This window comes from Oncorhynchus mykiss, chromosome 5, assembly GCF_057628025.1.
Source record: "Oncorhynchus mykiss isolate SJ-2025 chromosome 5, ASM5762802v1, whole genome shotgun sequence".
In the NCBI taxonomy this organism is placed as follows: Eukaryota; Metazoa; Chordata; class Actinopteri; order Salmoniformes; family Salmonidae; genus Oncorhynchus; species Oncorhynchus mykiss.
In genome coordinates, this window is record NC_143026.1 from 68,458,139 (window position 1) to 68,475,487 (window position 17,349).

The 17,349-nt window shown below is 45.4% G+C and overlaps 1 protein-coding gene across 1 annotated transcript in view; it reads left to right on the forward strand.

The window, feature by feature from the left end:
- gpc5b (glypican 5b) overlaps positions 1–17,349 on the forward strand; it is a 95,879-nt gene that overhangs the window by 44,615 nt on the left and 33,915 nt on the right. Inside the window, exon 7 of the mRNA XM_036978156.2 lies at positions 2,502–2,622. Within this exon, the coding sequence (XP_036834051.1) occupies positions 2,502–2,622 (121 nt within the window). The remainder of the gene's footprint in view (positions 1–2,501; positions 2,623–17,349) is intronic.

Below are 17,349 nucleotides of genomic sequence, written 5' to 3' on the forward strand. Positions count from 1 at the left end.
TGAAGCAGCAGATAGGCCTACTATAATGAATTCTCCAGCAGTAGCTAGGCAGATAGACCCAGTGAGCCAGGGGTCAGAGTTCATCCTCGACACTGCGTGGAGGCTCGCTCAGATTGGATTCATTTATTTACAGTCATATGCAGCACGTCACTCCTGTGGCGCTTTCTGATTACCCACAGTTTGATCTACCTCACACAAACATGCACCATTAAACTGTGACAGTGTTAATGCGGAACTGCTGATGTTATTACGATGTTGGAGTGCTTTGCCTGTGTTTCTCTCATTGTCATTCTCTGAGGCTAGGCTGGATGCCCTGAGGGATAGCAGATGTATATACACATATCTTCAGACCATCCACTGATAACACTGTTGTGACAGCAGTATTTTATATACTGAACATCAAAATGAAAAATATGCCTTAACTTTCCTGGCAACACACTTGTAATGTTAACCCTGCAATCGATTTGTTTTCTACAGTGGTTGAGGTGAATTGACCTCACAATAGTGGTTCTCATGGAACACACTCACATTAGATGATCAACAATCCAATGGATCATCTCTCTGGAATGTCCATGTGTCTGTATCATGTCAGGTTCAGGGTTTATGTTATACATCATTGTTGTAGTCTGGGGGCTGCAGCTGCAGCAGAGGGCATGTAGGTGTGGCCTCTGGAGCTCCATGATGCTCTTGGCTGGATTCGTTAGCCGTGAAACACCTGCGCTTTGACATCTACAGGAGTGCTGCAGGAGGAATCTCTGTTACCTCCTAGCCCCAGAGTTCTCTCCAGTAAGGAAATCCCATGTGTGGCTCCAGGCTCGCTCTCTCGCCAATGTGTGTGAGTGCATGCATGCGTGGGTGGGTGTGTACCCACATGATTGTGCATGAGTGTATTTTGTGTGTGTATTATGTGTTCTATATTTTGGGATTTGAGATTGTGGTGATGACTGTGTTCTCCCCCAAACTTCCTGGGGTAGCTCAGGGAGTTAGGGACAAGGGTCTGCTCTGTCAGGGCTGCTACGCCCTACTTATCCACCCATCCATCCACCTCTCCCTCTACAGAGGCTCTAATCTGTTCTGTGGAAAAAGCCTGTTCTGTGGTGCATTAGACCTTCACAGTCTGCCCCGGACCTTAGTCAGTCTCTCTCTCAGTCAGTCTTTCTATCTTGTGGTTTTGAAAGCTATGTTTAAGCTTTTCAATAGATTTGAGATTGACCCCAGATGGCCTTCAATAGGACTCCAATAGGTCATCTAGGGTCAATCTAATTCAGTGTCTTAACCAATTTAACATTTCATCTTTAACTTCACCTATTGATCAACTGAATTGCTGAGACAAGCAGATAAAGTATTTTACTCTAACTACTGCTCACAAAACCTGATCAACTCAACCATTGTCCCTCTACAGAGATGAAGAGGTGGCACAGAAAATATACATGAAAGAGAGAAATGGATAAGAGAGATGGAGAGAGAGAGAGGGAGCGAGAGTGAGATGCATCCCAGATTCTTCGATCACTATGGTTGACACTGTGTCCTTTGTTGTGTCTCATCTCACGCCCTCCTCCTCGTAATTAGTGGAATCACAAAAATGCAAATGCATCATTACTGAGTCCTGCGGTGTGTCTGCATCTGACGTGTTTACCCTGACACTGGGCTGTAATGAGGAGGATACTGGTCTCCTCCTATCCTCCTCTCCTCTCATTATTCCTGATAAACAGCCATCTGCCCTTTCCTCTCCTCTCCCATCTCTGGCTGTGAGGTCGCTCAATACCTGGATTTGCAGTCATGCCTCCTATTTTCACCAATCCGCTCCAGCTGTTTGACTTCCTAATGAATCATTTATGTCAGTGAGGAAGGCCGTCTAAACTCCATTGATCCCAGTGGCGGCCTGGCTGGGTCAGACAGCACAACTCACCACTCCAGGCCAGCTTCAAGGAAGAGCTGGGCTCTGAGGCAGAATCACACAGCTCAAATGCCCCGCAATTCTCATGATGAAAGAAAAATTGATGTTAAAAAGGGCATAGTTAATCACCTTATATCAGGCTAGGGCAGGGCTCTCCAACTCTGTTCCTGGAGCACTACCAACCCCAGTTGTAACTATCCTGATTCACTTTATCAACCAGCTGATTATTAGAATCAGGTGTGCTAAATTAGGGTTGGAGTGAAAACCTACAAGACTGTAGCTCTCCAGGACCAGGGTTGGAGAGCCCTGGGCTAGGGGAATGTCTGTCTGTGTAGGCAGGTTCAGAGGTGAGGTGAACTGATCTCACGACATGCAGACCATGGTGCTGAGAATAAATATTTGCCATTGTTATGAATGGCTAAGGAACTAGGCTATTCAGACACGAAATTGAAAAGGTTTACTCTGTCCTTACATTTGCACTCCTTACACAAATACTTTCATGTGTTACTTTCATAGACAATATATCAATATTCACAAGTCATTGTGCTACAGAAACTGTTTGTATTAAACTCTCCATTCTCTCTCCTCTCTCTCCCCTCCTCAGTTATGTGGGCCGTGTTGTGGGAAATGGCCTTCAGGCCCAGAAAAACAACCAAGAGATTAAGGTCCGCAGCATTGACCCCATCCTAGTGGCAGCTAGAGACAAACTAGAACAGTTCAAACAGGTACGTCTCATTACCACTGTTCCTTCTTCACTTAAATCTGACTGTAAACATGACCACTGATGACACCAACATGTCAGTCACATACTATTCTGACACATCCTTTCCACTTAGTTGCTGTTCCCACCAGTTGTGGTAAATGGCCTAGATTTGTGTGTTTTGTTGCTTGGTGTTCGGTGTTCGGTACAAACCATGCCATTGGAGTGGATTCAGACATCGGTCTCTGGAGGCCTGAGAGCTAGGATCAGCCAGCCAGCTAGCTCACAGACATATGGATATGCCAGACAAATCTGACTAAATTGTCCTGGTGGACCCATCACAGATACTTAGATAGTAAATCAGCTCCTCTACTGCTCAGGCATTCACTGGGACATTCACTATGAGAATGGAATACAATAACCCACTGATGCATCATAGATAAAGGAGCTCAATGTAAATCATCATGGAGGAGGAGCCTGCGGGGTCAGCGAGGCAGGAAGGATGGGTCACACAGTGTACTGTCTGGTCCCAGCCTCCTCCCCTCCTCCCCTGATGTATGTGTGTGTGGTAATTGGTGGTGTCTTGGAGGATTTGAGCAAACAGCCCTGTCCCTCTGATAGATGCGAACCCAGTGCTCTTAATGGCTGGGTGCCCACGGAAGTGCCAGCGATTTCACAGCTGGGGAAATCTGGCCCCCGGCAATGGGAGGACAGACATTGCCTAGGAGTTGCAGTATGTCGGTTCCATAATTAGTTTTCAGGCAGTCGCCCTTCTGTCACTCCCTACACCTCCAAGTCTAAGAGCTCAAATAATGTTTGTTAGCTACTGGCACTTTAGGCCTAGATAAGATGCTAGGTGTGTGCTTAGAACTGGAGGTGGGTCCTTCAATCTGCTGCCTCATTCCACACATATCCGGTAGACACAATTACAGACTAACAGTGAGTCTTTTTTGAGGTCTTCAACCTCAGGAATGGTGGAGCCATTCAACAGGTCAGCAGATTCAGAGGAGACGCATTGAAGTCAGACTTTTGTCATGTAAATGTTGTTTAACCTGAACGTTCCTTCAACAAGAAGCCAAAGCTAATTTTTCCCTCAGACTCTCCTGAGAGGCTTTGTGCAGACTGCAGAGACGCTCAGGGAACAGTCCCTCCCTGCCTGGCTGGGCTGCTAGGAGCTCTGTTCTGACCTTTGTGGAGCTGAAAGGCTACTAGGCCCGCTGAGTCCTGTTGTGCTGTGGTGGTCTCACCCCCACACTCCACCCACTCTCTCTCTCTGTCACTCTCACTCTCTGCTACCTTAGTTCTCTGTCTACTCTGTCAGTTTTTCTTTCTCTCTTTAGCTGTTGTCTGGTCTTTCACACAGAGTTCTGGTGTTTTCTTGCTTTGCTAGAAGTGTCCTAACAGTGTGTGTGCCCAAAATAACTTATCTTAATCTAAAATGGGTCAGTGTTATACAGATTCATATTTTAATTTTTAGCCAACTTTATTTAGTCTTATAATTACAATTTTCTGGTTGAGACCATTGTTTATATATGTTATCTGGAGCCAGTTTGAAGCGGAGTATGGCCTGTAAAGCCATCAGATCAGACTGTCTTCCGTGCTTGGAGTGAGAGTGAGAATTTTCCCTGTTATCACCCCAGCCTAATGCAATAAGTGCTCATATCGGCTGTTAGCGGGATGATAGCCGGGGTGCTAAAAAAGGTATTCTTGGTGGCCAACCCATTGTTTCAGCTGTTTCTGGTAGGGGATCGAGGAGAGGCACACAGCTCATCTGGCCCTCTGGGAGCCATTTCACTTCTGTCTCTTATTACTCCATTAAAAGCAGACGTGGCTGAGTTAGTTTCTGTGGGCCTGGCCCGAACAGAGCAGCCTGTCGGTTCAAAGCAGCCAGAGGCTGGGAAAGTCTATCAGAGAGGTGGGGAGGGGAGTAGAAACCTGAGGAGTCACTGTAAGCACGTTGGGGTGGCTAAGAGCTCAATGTGAGAAAGAACAGGGATTTACAGGATTACATGTGTTTTATGGCCACTCTACCTAAGGGGAGAAAGAATGTTCACAACGTTCACAGCCATATTGTCAGTGTGCTTGTTTTTCTAACCCTGACTGGGACCCTGCTCACCTCTATAACGAACATCTCACACGTAAGGGATAAGATTTAGGTTGTTAGATTTATCCCCGTGTGTGATTTTTGTACCAATGTTCATTTGAAAGGGAGGAATCTTCAACCACAAAGAATAATTTCATTTGATTTCTGGAATCTATTTCAAATTTCCTCCACTGTGAAATAATAGAAAATCCTCACTGGATTTCAGAAAGCCTGGCTTTATTTGCTGTGATAGCTGTTCTGGTGAGGTTGAGACTGAGGCCCTATCTGGCTGACATTGCTTTGGTTTCCTTTTGACCCAGTCTGAACCAGAACGTTCTGACTATTACAGGAAATACACTATAGGTTTTCGCAACATCAGTCTTAAAATATTATGTTGGCCTAGCAATGTGTCTATCACGAGAGAGAGAGAGAGAGAGAGAGAGAGAGAGAGAGAGAGAGAGAGAGAGAGAGAGAGAGAGAGAGAGAGAGAGAGAGAGAGAGAGAGAGAGAGAGAGAGAGAGAGAGAGAGAGAGAGAGAGAGAGAGAGAGAGAGAGAGAGAGAGAGAGAGAGAGAGAGAGAGAGAGAGAGAGAGAGAGAGAGAGAGAGAGAGAGAGAGAGAGAGAGAGAGAGAGAGAGAGAGAGAGAGAGAGAGAGAGAGAGAGAGAGAGAGAGAGAGAGAGAGAGAGAGAGAGAGAGAGAGAGAGAGAGAGAGAGAGAGAGAGAGAAGGCAAATCAGAGCAGAAAAAAATGATGTAGTTGTAATCTGTTCTTGACTGTTTATCCCAGTTGTTCGGTCATTTAATCATGTGAAATTAGCATAATGGAAAAATGAGGTTGAGGCTCAATACTATTTTTTTCTATGATAATTTATGCACAAGATTTATCTTCTACGATTGAGTAGTGTGCATGCTGCCAGTGCCCTGTAGGTTTTCCCATAATAAATTATTTATAAATCAGATTTTAGTAATGTTAAGATTTATTGGGGATTTATTTCTGTGCATGACAATATGTCATGTTTTGCCTGTTTTAAATGTTACTTCAATACCCATGAGCCTTGACTAGCACCATAGGAGAACCGGCCACCACACACGCTCACAAGTACATTAAGGTATAAGAAAATCCCCCACCGCTAGGTTTGTTGAGTCCCTCTAGGATGGTTGTAAAAAGAGCTTTTTCTGTCATTCTTCATGACTAACAAAAGAAAAAAGACTAACAGAGGTGAGCTATGAGCTAACACAGTTTTTTATGAATAGCATCAATCCTGCAAAAAAGCTCATTAAGAAGCAATCACAGACACAGGAAGTCAATTCATGGCACTGTAAAGGCTTAATGTTCTCCTGACACACATACACAGATGTGAATGATCACACATGCAGGCTCTCTCACTCCACACACACACACACACACACACTTTCAGGGGTTTCCGGTACCTACGAGGATAGACACACGCACACGCACACACACACAGACCACACATACACAACGAGGGCAATTAAGGGCGAGGAGAGTGGGATTGGGATGCTATCATGCAATTAAACATGAAACATTAGAATACAATGTGGGCCCCCCAAGTGGCACAGTGGTCTAAGGCACTGCATCACAGTGTTAGCTGTGCCCCTAGAGATCCTGGTTTGAGTCCAGGCTCTGTCACAGCCGGCCGCGACCAGGAGACCCATGGGGCGGCGCACAATTGGCCCAGCGTCGTCCTGGTTAGGGGAGGGTCTGGCCGACAGGGATGTCCTTGTCCCATCGCGCTCTAGTGACTCCTGTGGTGGGCTGGGCACATGCACGCTGACACGGTCACCAGGTGTACGGTGTTTCCTCCGACACATTGGTGTGGCTGGCTACCGGGTTAAGCGGGCATTGTGTCAAGAAGCAGTGCGGCTTGGTTGGGTCGTGTTTCGGAGGACGCACGGCTCTCGACCTTCGCCTCTCTCGAGTCCGTACGGGAGTTGCAGCGATGGGACAAGACTGTAATTACCAATTGGGGAGAAAACGGGGTAAAATAATAAACAAAAAAAATGTAACATTAGAATACAACCAGAAGAGGAGGATCTGGAGAGAGGTAGATTTGGAGAAGAGAGCACAAATTAAGGGACAAAGAGAAATATACATGTAATTGAAAAGTGAAGAATAAATAGGTAAAGCTAGGTGTGATTGGATAAGGAATTAAGGCCTAAATCATTGCAATGACACAAGTGTTTGTCAGTCAGTGGGAGGTGGTGGCACAATAGTATAGAACAAATCAAGTATCTGATTTGAAAAGGGGTTGAGCTGAGCTGTTGCCATGCTGGTATATATTTTTCATTGTCTCTGGGTTACTGTGTGGCTCGTTGAATAGATGTTCAGACTGCCTGAAGAGATCCAGTGTTTTCTTTCCATTTTGCTTTTAATCCAAGTCTTTTGTGTTTCCCAGACCCTTTCAAGGACTCTATAAGAAAGTACAATATGCTCGCATTTGAGATTTTCTGTGTGATTTCTAACAGAGCAGTGCAATTAAATGTACTGTTCAAAAAAGACAATCACCTGGAACATGTCAGTCAGTGGAAAAAAATGCATGTAGCCACATAGGTAGAAGCCAATCAGTCGCAGCTACGTTGCCATGGTTCCTCTAAACATTTAATTGGTTTAATGCCATTGATAATAGGAGTTGATTAGGCCAACGTCACAGCCGGGGACATTTTAATTTTAATTATTTTTTATTTATTTTATTTTTTCAACTCTTCACTTCTTGCCCTTATAATCCGCAAACTAGCTCTCTCCATACAACGTTAACTCTCCATACAACGTTAACTACAACGTTAACTCTCCATACAACGTTAACTACAACGTTAACTCTCCATACAACGTTAACTGCAGCCAATTGCTTTTCTCCGTGAACTCATGAATAAGGCTATTAAATTAGACTTTTAATTTGTGGAAATGTAATTATGTTACGCAAGGTTAATGTGCTTATAACACCTCACAGGGTCTCAATGTAGTGGACCTCTGGGGGGGCAGGGAGGACCAGGGTTTAATTTGGTACACAATGAAGAACAAATAATTACATCTACTTGAATACTTTGAGATACATGAATAGGCCCCTAATCACTTACACGTGTGATGTAATCATCAATCAGTAGGATTGGACCTTGAGTTAGTACAGGGTTTCCCAAACCCTGTCCTGGGGCCACCCCTGGGTGCACCATTTTTACCAAATAACTACACCGCATCATCAAGCTTTGATTATTTGAATCAGCTGTGTAGTGCTAGAAAGAAAGAAAAGCACCCAGGAGGGGCCCCAGGATCGAGTTTGGGAAACCCTGAGTTAGTGGAATGTAGACCATGGGAAATGGGAAATGCAAAGCACTCTTATGAAATCAGCCTTCTGTACAGTATGTGATTCCAAACTATTATTTATATTGAACCAACAGCATTAGTTTTTAGTTTTAAAGCATGTCACCCTAGTCTGTTGGTGACATTTGGCCAGTGCAAAAAAGTGTTGTCGTCTCCCCAAGGGCAACAAAATCATCTGCTCTTCTGCTATAGTAACAGCCCCAAGGGCAACAATATCATCTGCTCTTCTGCTATAGTAACAGCCCCAAGGGCAGCAATATCATCTGCTCTTCTGCTATAGTAACAGCCCCAAGGGCAACAATATCATCTGCTCTTCTGCTATAGTAACAGCCCCAAGGGCAGCAATATCATCTGCTCTTCTGCTATAGTAACAGCCCCAAGGGCAACAATATCATCTGCTCTTCTGCTATAGTAACAGCCCCAAGGGCAGCAATATCATCTGCTCTTCTGCTATAGTAACAGCCCCAAGAGCAACAATATCATCTGCTCTTCTGCTATTGTAACAGCCCCAAGGGCAACAATATCATCTGCTCTTCTGCTATAGTAACAGCCCCAAGGGCAGGCAACAATATCATCTGCTCTTCTGCTATAGTAACAGCCCCAAGAGCAACAATATCATCTGCTCTTCTGCTATAGTAACAGCCCCAAGGGCAACAATATCATCTGCTCTTCTGCTATAGTAACAGCCCCAAGGGCAGGCAACAATATCATCTGCTCTTCTGCTATAGTAACAGCCCCAAGAGCAACAATATCATCTGCTCTTCTGCTATAGTAACATCCCCAAGGGCAGCAATATCATCTGCTCTTCTGCTATAGTAACAGCCCCAAGGGCAACAATATCATCTGCTCTTCTGCTATAGTAACAGCCCCAAGGGCAGCAATATCATCTGCTCTTCTGCTATAGTAACAGCCCCAAGGGCAGCAAAATCATCTGCTCTTCTGCTATAGTAACAGCCCCAAGGGCAGCAAAATCATCTGCTCTTCTGCTATAGTAACAGCCCCAAGAGCAACAATATCATCTGCTCTTCTGCTATAGTAACATCCCCAAGGGCAGCAAAATCATCTGCTCCTCTGCTATAGTAACAGCCCCAAGGGCAGCAAAATCATCTGCTCTTCTGCTATAGTAACAGCTCCAAGGGCAGGCAACAATATCATCTGCTCTTCTGCTATAGTAACAGCCCCAAGGGCAGCAAAATCATCTGCTCTTCTGCTATAGTAACAGCCCCAAGGGCAAGAAAATCATCTGCTCTTCTGCTATAGTAACATCCCCAAGGGCAAGAAAATCATCTGCTCTTCTGCTATAGTAACAGCCCCAAGAGCAACAAAATCATCTGCTCTTCTGCTATAGTAACAGCCCCAAGGGCAAGAAAATCATCTGCTCTTCTGCTATAGTAACAGCCCCAAGAGCAACAAAATCATCTGCTCTTCTGCTATAGTAACAGCCCCAAGGGCAGCAATATCATCTGCTCTTCTGCTATAGTAACAGCTCCAAGGGCAACAATATCATCTGCTCTTCTGCTATAGTAACAGCCCCAAGGGCAGGCAACAATATCATCTGCTCTTCTGCTATAGTAACAGCCCCAAGAGCAACAATATAATCTGCTCTTCTGCTATAGTAACATCCCCAAGGGCAGCAATATCATCTGCTCTTCTGCTATAGTAACAGCCCCAAGGGCAGCAATATCATCTGCTCTTCTGCTATAGTAACAGCCCCAAGGGCAGCAATATCATCTGCTCTTCTGCTATAGTAACAGCCCCAAGGGCAGCAATATCATCTGCTCTTCCGCTATAGTAACAGCCCCAAGGGCAGCAAAATCATATGCTCTTCTGCTATAGTAACAGCCCCAAGGGCAGCAATATCATCTGCTCTTCTGCTATAGTAACATCCCCAAGGGCAGGCAACAATATCATCTGCTCTTCTGCTATAGTAACAGCCCCAAGGGCAGCAAAATCATCTGCTCTTCTGCTATAGTAACAGCCCCAAGGGCAAGAAAATCATCTGCTCTTCTGCTATAGTAACAGCCCCAAGGGCAAGAAAATCATCTGCTCTTCTGCTATAGTAACAGCCCCAAGGGCAGGCAACAATATCATCTGCTCTTCTGCTATAGTAACAGCCCCAAGGGCAGCAATATCATCTGCTCTTCTGCTATAGTAACAGCCCCAAGGGCAACAATATCATCTGCTCTTCTGCTATAGTAACAGCCCCAAGGGCAGCAATATCATCTGCTCTTCTGCTATAGTAACAGCCCCAAGGGCAGCAAAATCATCTGCTCTTCTGCTATAGTAACAGCCCCAAGGGCAACAATATCATCTGCTCTTCTGCTATAGTAACAGCCCCAAGAGCAACAATATCATCTGCTCTTCTGCTATAGTAACAGCCCCAAGGGCAGCAATATCATCTGCTCTTCTGCTATAGTAACAGCCCCAAGGGCAGCAATATCATCTGCTCTTCTGCTATAGTAACAGCCCCAAGGGCAACAATATCATCTGCTCTTCTGCTATAGTAACAGCCCCAAGGGCAGCAATATCATCTGCTCTTCTGCTATAGTAACAGCCCCAAGGGCAGCAAAATCATCTGCTCTTCTGCTATAGTAACAGCCCCAAGGGCAACAATATCATCTGCTCTTCTGCTATAGTAACAGCCCCAAGAGCAACAATATCATCTGCTCTTCTGCTATAGTAACAGCCCCAAGAGCAACAATATCATCTGCTCTTCTGCTATAGTAACATCCCCAAGGGCAGCAAAATCATCTGCTCCTCTGCTATAGTAACAGCCCCAAGGGCAACAATATCATCTGCTCTTCTGCTATAGTAACAGCCCCAAGGCAAGAAAATCATCTGCTCTTCTGCTATAGTAACAGCCCCAAGGGCAGCAAAATCATCTGCTCTTCTGCTATAGTAACAGCCCCAAGGGCAAGAAAATCATATGCTCTACTGCTATAGTAACAGCCCCAAGGGCAGCAAAATCATCTGCTCTTCTGCTATAGTAACAGCCCCAAGGGCAGCAAAATCATCTGCTCTTCTGCTATAGTAACAGCTCCAAGGGCAGCAAAATCATCTGCTCTTCTGCTATAGTAACAGCCCCAAGGGCAGCAAAATCATCTGCTCTTCTGCTATAGTAACAGCCCCAAGAGCAACAATATCATCTGCTCTTCTGCTATAGTAACATCCCCAAGGGCAGCAAAATCATCTGCTCTTCTGCTATAGTAACAGCCCCAAGAGCAACAATATCATCTGCTCTTCTGCTATAGTAACATCCCCAAGGGCAGCAAAATCATCTGCTCCTCTGCTATAGTAACAGCCCCAAGGGCAGCAAAATCATCTGCTCTTCTGCTATAGTAACAGCTCCAAGGGCAGGCAACAATATCATCTGCTCTTCTGCTATAGTAACAGCCCCAAGGGCAGCAAAATCATCTGCTCTTCTGCTATAGTAACAGCCCCAAGGGCAAGAAAATCATCTGCTCTTCTGCTATAGTAACATCCCCAAGGGCAAGAAAATCATCTGCTCTTCTGCTATAGTAACAGCCCCAAGAGCAACAAAATCATCTGCTCTTCTGCTATAGTAACAGCCCCAAGGGCAAGAAAATCATCTGCTCTTCTGCTATAGTAACAGCCCCAAGAGCAACAAAATCATCTGCTCTTCTGCTATAGTAACAGCCCCAAGGGCAGCAATATCATCTGCTCTTCTGCTATAGTAACAGCTCCAAGGGCAACAATATCATCTGCTCTTCTGCTATAGTAACAGCCCCAAGGGCAGGCAACAATATCATCTGCTCTTCTGCTATAGTAACAGCCCCAAGAGCAACAATATCATCTGCTCTTCTGCTATAGTAACATCCCCAAGGGCAGCAATATAATCTGCTCTTCTGCTATAGTAACAGCCCCAAGGGCAGCAATATCATCTGCTCTTCTGCTATAGTAACAGCCCCAAGGGCAGCAATATCATCTGCTCTTCTGCTATAGTAACAGCCCCAAGGGCAGCAATATCATCTGCTCTTCCGCTATAGTAACAGCCCCAAGGGCAGCAAAATCATCTGCTCTTCTGCTATAGTAACAGCCCCAAGGGCAGCAATATCATCTGCTCTTCTGCTATAGTAACATCCCCAAGGGCAGGCAACAATATCATCTGCTCTTCTGCTATAGTAACAGCCCCAAGGGCAGCAAAATCATCTGCTCTTCTGCTATAGTAACAGCCCCAAGGGCAAGAAAATCATCTGCTCTTCTGCTATAGTAACAGCCCCAAGGGCAAGAAAATCATCTGCTCTTCTGCTATAGTAACAGCCCCAAGAGCAAAATCATCTGCTCTTCTGCTATAGTAACAGCCCCAAGAGCAACAATATCATCTGCTCTTCTGCTATAGTAACAGCCCCAAGGGCAGGCAACAATATCATCTGCTCTTCTGCTATAGTAACAGCCCCAAGGGCAGCAATATCATCTGCTCTTCTGCTATAGTAACAGCCCCAAGGGCAACAATATCATCTGCTCTTCTGCTATAGTAACAGCCCCAAGGGCAGCAATATCATCTGCTCTTCTGCTATAGTAACAGCCCAAAGGGCAGCAAAATCATCTGCTCTTCTGCTATAGTAACAGCCCCAAGGGCAACAATATCATCTGCTCTTCTGCTATAGTAACAGCCCCAAGAGCAACAATATCATCTGCTCTTCTGCTATAGTAACAGCCCCAAGAGCAACAATATCATCCGCTCTTCTGCTATAGTAACATCCCCAAGGGCAGCAAAATCATCTGCTCCTCTGCTATAGTAACAGCCCCAAGGGCAACAATATCATCTGCTCTTCTGCTATAGTAACAGCCCCAAGGGCAAGAAAATCATCTGCTCTTCTGCTATAGTAACAGCCCCAAGGGCAGCAAAATCATCTGCTCTTCTGCTATAGTAACAGCCCCAAGGGCAAGAAAATCATATGCTCTACTGCTATAGTAACAGCCCCAAGGGCAGCAAAATCATCTGCTCTTCTGCTATAGTAACAGCCCCAAGGGCAGCAAAATCATCTGCTCTTCTGCTATAGTAACAGCTCCAAGGGCAGCAAAATCATCTGCTCTTCTGCTATAGTAACAGCCCCAAGGGCAGCAAAATCATCTGCTCTTCTGCTATAGTAACAGCTCCAAGAGCAACAATATCATCTGCTCTTCTGCTATAGTAACATCCCCAAGGGCAGCAAAATCATCTGCTCCTCTGCTATAGTAACAGCCCCAAGGGCAGCAAAATCATCTGCTCTTCTGCTATAGTAACAGCTCCAAGGGCAGGCAACAATATCATCTGCTCTTCTGCTATAGTAACAGCCCCAAGGGCAGCAAAATCATCTGCTCTTCGGCTATTGTAACAGCCCCAAGGGCAACAATATCATCTGCTCTTCTGCTATAGTAACAGCCCCAAGAGCAACAATATCATCTGCTCTTCTGCTATAGTAACAGCCCCAAGGGCAGGCAACAATATCATCTGCTCTTCTGCTATAGTAACAGCCCCAAGGGCAACAATATCATCTGCTCTTCTGCTATAGTAACAGCCCCAAGAGCAACAATATCATCTGCTCTTCTGCTATAGTAACAGCCCCAAGGGCAGGCAACAATATCATCTGCTCTTCTGCTATAGTAACAGCCCCAAGGGCAACAAAATCATCTGCTCTTCTGCTATAGTAACAGCCCCAAGGGCAGCAAAATCATCTGCTCTTCTGCTATAGTAACATCCCCAAGGGCAGCAAAATCATCTGCTCTTCTGCTATAGTAACAGCCCCAAGGGCAACAATATCATCTGCTCTTCTGCTATAGTAACAGCTCCAAGGGCAACAAAATCATCTGCTCTTCTGCTATAGTAACATCCCCAAGGGCAGCAAAATCATCTGCTCTTCTGCTATAGTAACAGCCCCAAGAGCAACAATATCATCTGCTCTTCTGCTATAGTAACAGCCCCAAGGGCAACAATATCATCTGCTCTTCTGCTATAGTAACAGCCCCAAGAGCAACAATATCATCTGCTCTTCTGCTATAGTAACAGCCCCAAGGGCAACAATATCATCTGCTCTTCTGCTATAGTAACAGCCCCAAGAGCAACAATATCATCTGCTCTTCTGCTATAGTAACAGCCCCAAGGGCAGGCAACAATATCATCTGCTCTTCTGCTATAGTAACAGCCCCAAGGGCAGCAATATCATCTGCTCTTCTGCTATAGTAACAGCCCCAAGAGCAACAATATCATCTGCTCTTCTGCTATAGTAACATCCCCAAGGGCAGCAAAATCATCTGCTCCTCTGCTATAGTAACAGCCACAAGGGCAACAATATAATCTGCTCTTCTGCTATAGTAACAGCCCCAAGGGCAAGAAAATCATCTGCTCTTCTGCTATAGTAACAGCCCCAAGGGCAGCAAAATCATCTGCTCTTCTGCTATAGTAACAGCCCCAAGGGCAGCAAAATCATCTGCTCTTCTGCTATAGTAACAGCTCCAAGGGCAGTAAAATCATCTGCTCTTCTGCTATAGTAACAGCCCCAAGGGCAAGAAAATCATCTGCTCTTCTGCTATAGTAACAGCCCCAAGGGCAGCAATATCATCTGCTCTTCTGCTATAGTAACGGCCCCAAGGGCAGCAAAATCATCTGCTCTTCTGCTATAGTAACAGCCCCAAGGGCAGCACAATCATCTGCTCTTCTGCTATAGTAACAGCTCCAAGGGCAACAAAATCATCTGCTCTTCTGCTATAGTAACAGCCCCAAGGGCAGGCAACAATATCATCTGCTCTTCTGCTATAGTAACAGCCCCAAGGGCAGGCAACAATTTCATCTGCTCTTCTGCTATAGTAACAGCCCCAATGGCAGCAAAATCATCTGCTCTTCTGCTATAGTAACAGCCCCAAGAGCAACAATATCATCTGCTCTTCTGCTATAGTAACATCCCCAAGGGCAGCAAAATCATCTGCTCCTCTGCTATAGTAACAGCCCCAAGGGCAACAATATCATCTGCTCTTCTGCTATAGTAACAGCCCCAAGGGCAGCAATATCATCTGCTCTTCTGCTATAGTAACAGCCCCAAGGGCAACAATATCATCTGCTCTTCTGCTATAGTAACAGCCCCAAGGGCAGGCAACAATATCATCTGCTCTTCTGCTATAGTAACAGCCCCAAGGGCAGCAAAATCATCTGCTCTTCTGCTATAGTAACATCCCCAAGGGCAGCAATATCATCTGCTCTTCTGCTATAGTAACAGCCCCAAGGGCAACAATATCATCTGCTCTTCTGCTATAGTAACAGCCCCAAGGGCAGGCAACAAAATCATCTGCTCTTCTGCTATATTAACAGCCCCAAGGGCAGCAAAATCATCTGCTCTTCTGCTATAGTAACATCCCCAAGGGCAGCAATATCATCTGCTCTTCTGCTATAGTAACAGCCCCAAGGGCAGCAATATCATCTGCTCTTCTGCTATAGTAACAGCCCCAAGGGCAGCAAAATCATCTGCTCTTCTGCTATAGTAACAGCCCTAAGGGCTGCAAAATCATCTGCTCTTCTGCTATAGTAACAGCCCCAAGGGCAACAAAATCATCTGCTCTTCTGCTATAGTAACAGCCCCAAGGGCAGCAAAATCATCTGCTCTTCTGCTATAGTAACAGCCCCAAGGGCAGCAAAATCATCTGCTCTTCTGCTATAGTAACAGCCCCAAGGGCAGCAAAATCATCTGCTCTTCTGCTATAGTAACAGCCCCAAGGGCAACAAAATTATCTGCTCTTCTGCTATAGTAACAGCCCCAAGGGCAACAATATAATCTGCTCTTCTGCTATAGTAACAGCCCCAAGGGCAGGCAACAATATCATCTGCTCTTCTGCTATAGTAACAGCCCCAAGGGCAGCAAAATCATCTGCTCTTCTGCTATAGTAACAGCTCCAAGGGCAACAAAATCATTTGCTCTTCTGCTATAGTAACAGCCCCAAGAGCAACAAAATCATCTGCTCTTCTGCTATAGTAACAGCCCCAAGAGCAACAATATCATCTGCTCTTCTGCTATAGTAACAGCCCCAAGGGCAACAATATAATCTGCTCTTCTGCTATAGTAACAGCCCCAAGGGCAGGCAACAATATCATCTGCTCTTCTGCTATAGTAACAGCCCCAAGGGCAGGCAACAATATCATCTGCTCTTCTGCTATAGTAACAGCCCCAAGAGCAACAATATCATCTGCTCTTCTGCTATAGTAACAGCCCCAAGGGCAACAATATCATCTGCTCTTCTGCTATAGTAACAGCCCCAAGAGCAACAATATAATCTGCTCTTCTGCTATAGTAACAGCCCCAAGGGCAACAATATCATCTGCTCTTCTGCTATAGTAACAGCCCCAAGAGCAACAATATCATCTGCTCTTCTGCTATAGTAACAGCCCCAAGGGCAACAATATCATCTGCTCTTCTGCTATAGTAACAGCCCCAAGGGCAGGCAACAATATCATCTGCTCTTCTGCTATAGTAACAGCCCCAAGAGCAACAATATCATCTGCTCTTCTGCTATAGTAACAGCTCCAAGGGCAGGCAACAATATCATCTGCTCTTCTGCTATAGTAACAGCCCCAAGGGCAACAATATCATCTGCTCTTCTGCTATAGTAACAGCCCCAAGGGCAGGCAACAAAATCATCTGCTCTTCTGCTATAGTAACAGCCCCAAGGGCAGCAAAATCATCTGCTCTTCTGCTATAGTAACATCCCCAAGGGCAGCAATATCATCTGCTCTTCTGCTATAGTAACAGCCCCAAGGGCAGCAATATCATCTGCTCTTCTGCTATAGTAACAGCCCCAAGGGCAGCAAAATCATCTGCTCTTCTGCTATAGTAACAGCCCTAAGGGCAGCAAAATCATCTGCTCTTCTGCTATAGTAACAGCCCCAAGGGCAACAAAATCATCTGCTCTTCTGCTATAGTAACAGCCCCAAGGGCAGCAAAATCATCTGCTCTTCTGCTATAGTAACAGCCCCAAGGGCAGCAAAATCATCTGCTCTTCTGCTATAGTAACAGCCCCAAGGGCAGCAAAATCATCTGCTCTTCTGCTATAGTAACAGCCCCAAGGGCAACAAAATTATCTGCTCTTCTGCTATAGTAACAGCCCCAAGGGCAACAATATAATCTGCTCTTCTGCTATAGTAACAGCCCCAAGGGCAGGCAACAATATCATCTGCTCTTCTGCTATAGTAACAGCCCCAAGGGCAGCAAAATCATCTGCTCTTCTGCTATAGTAACAGCTCCAAGGGCAACAAAATCATCTGCTCTTCTGCTATAGTAACAGCCCCAAGAGCAACAAAATCATCTGCTCTTCTGCTATAGTAACAGCCCCAAGGGCAGGCAACA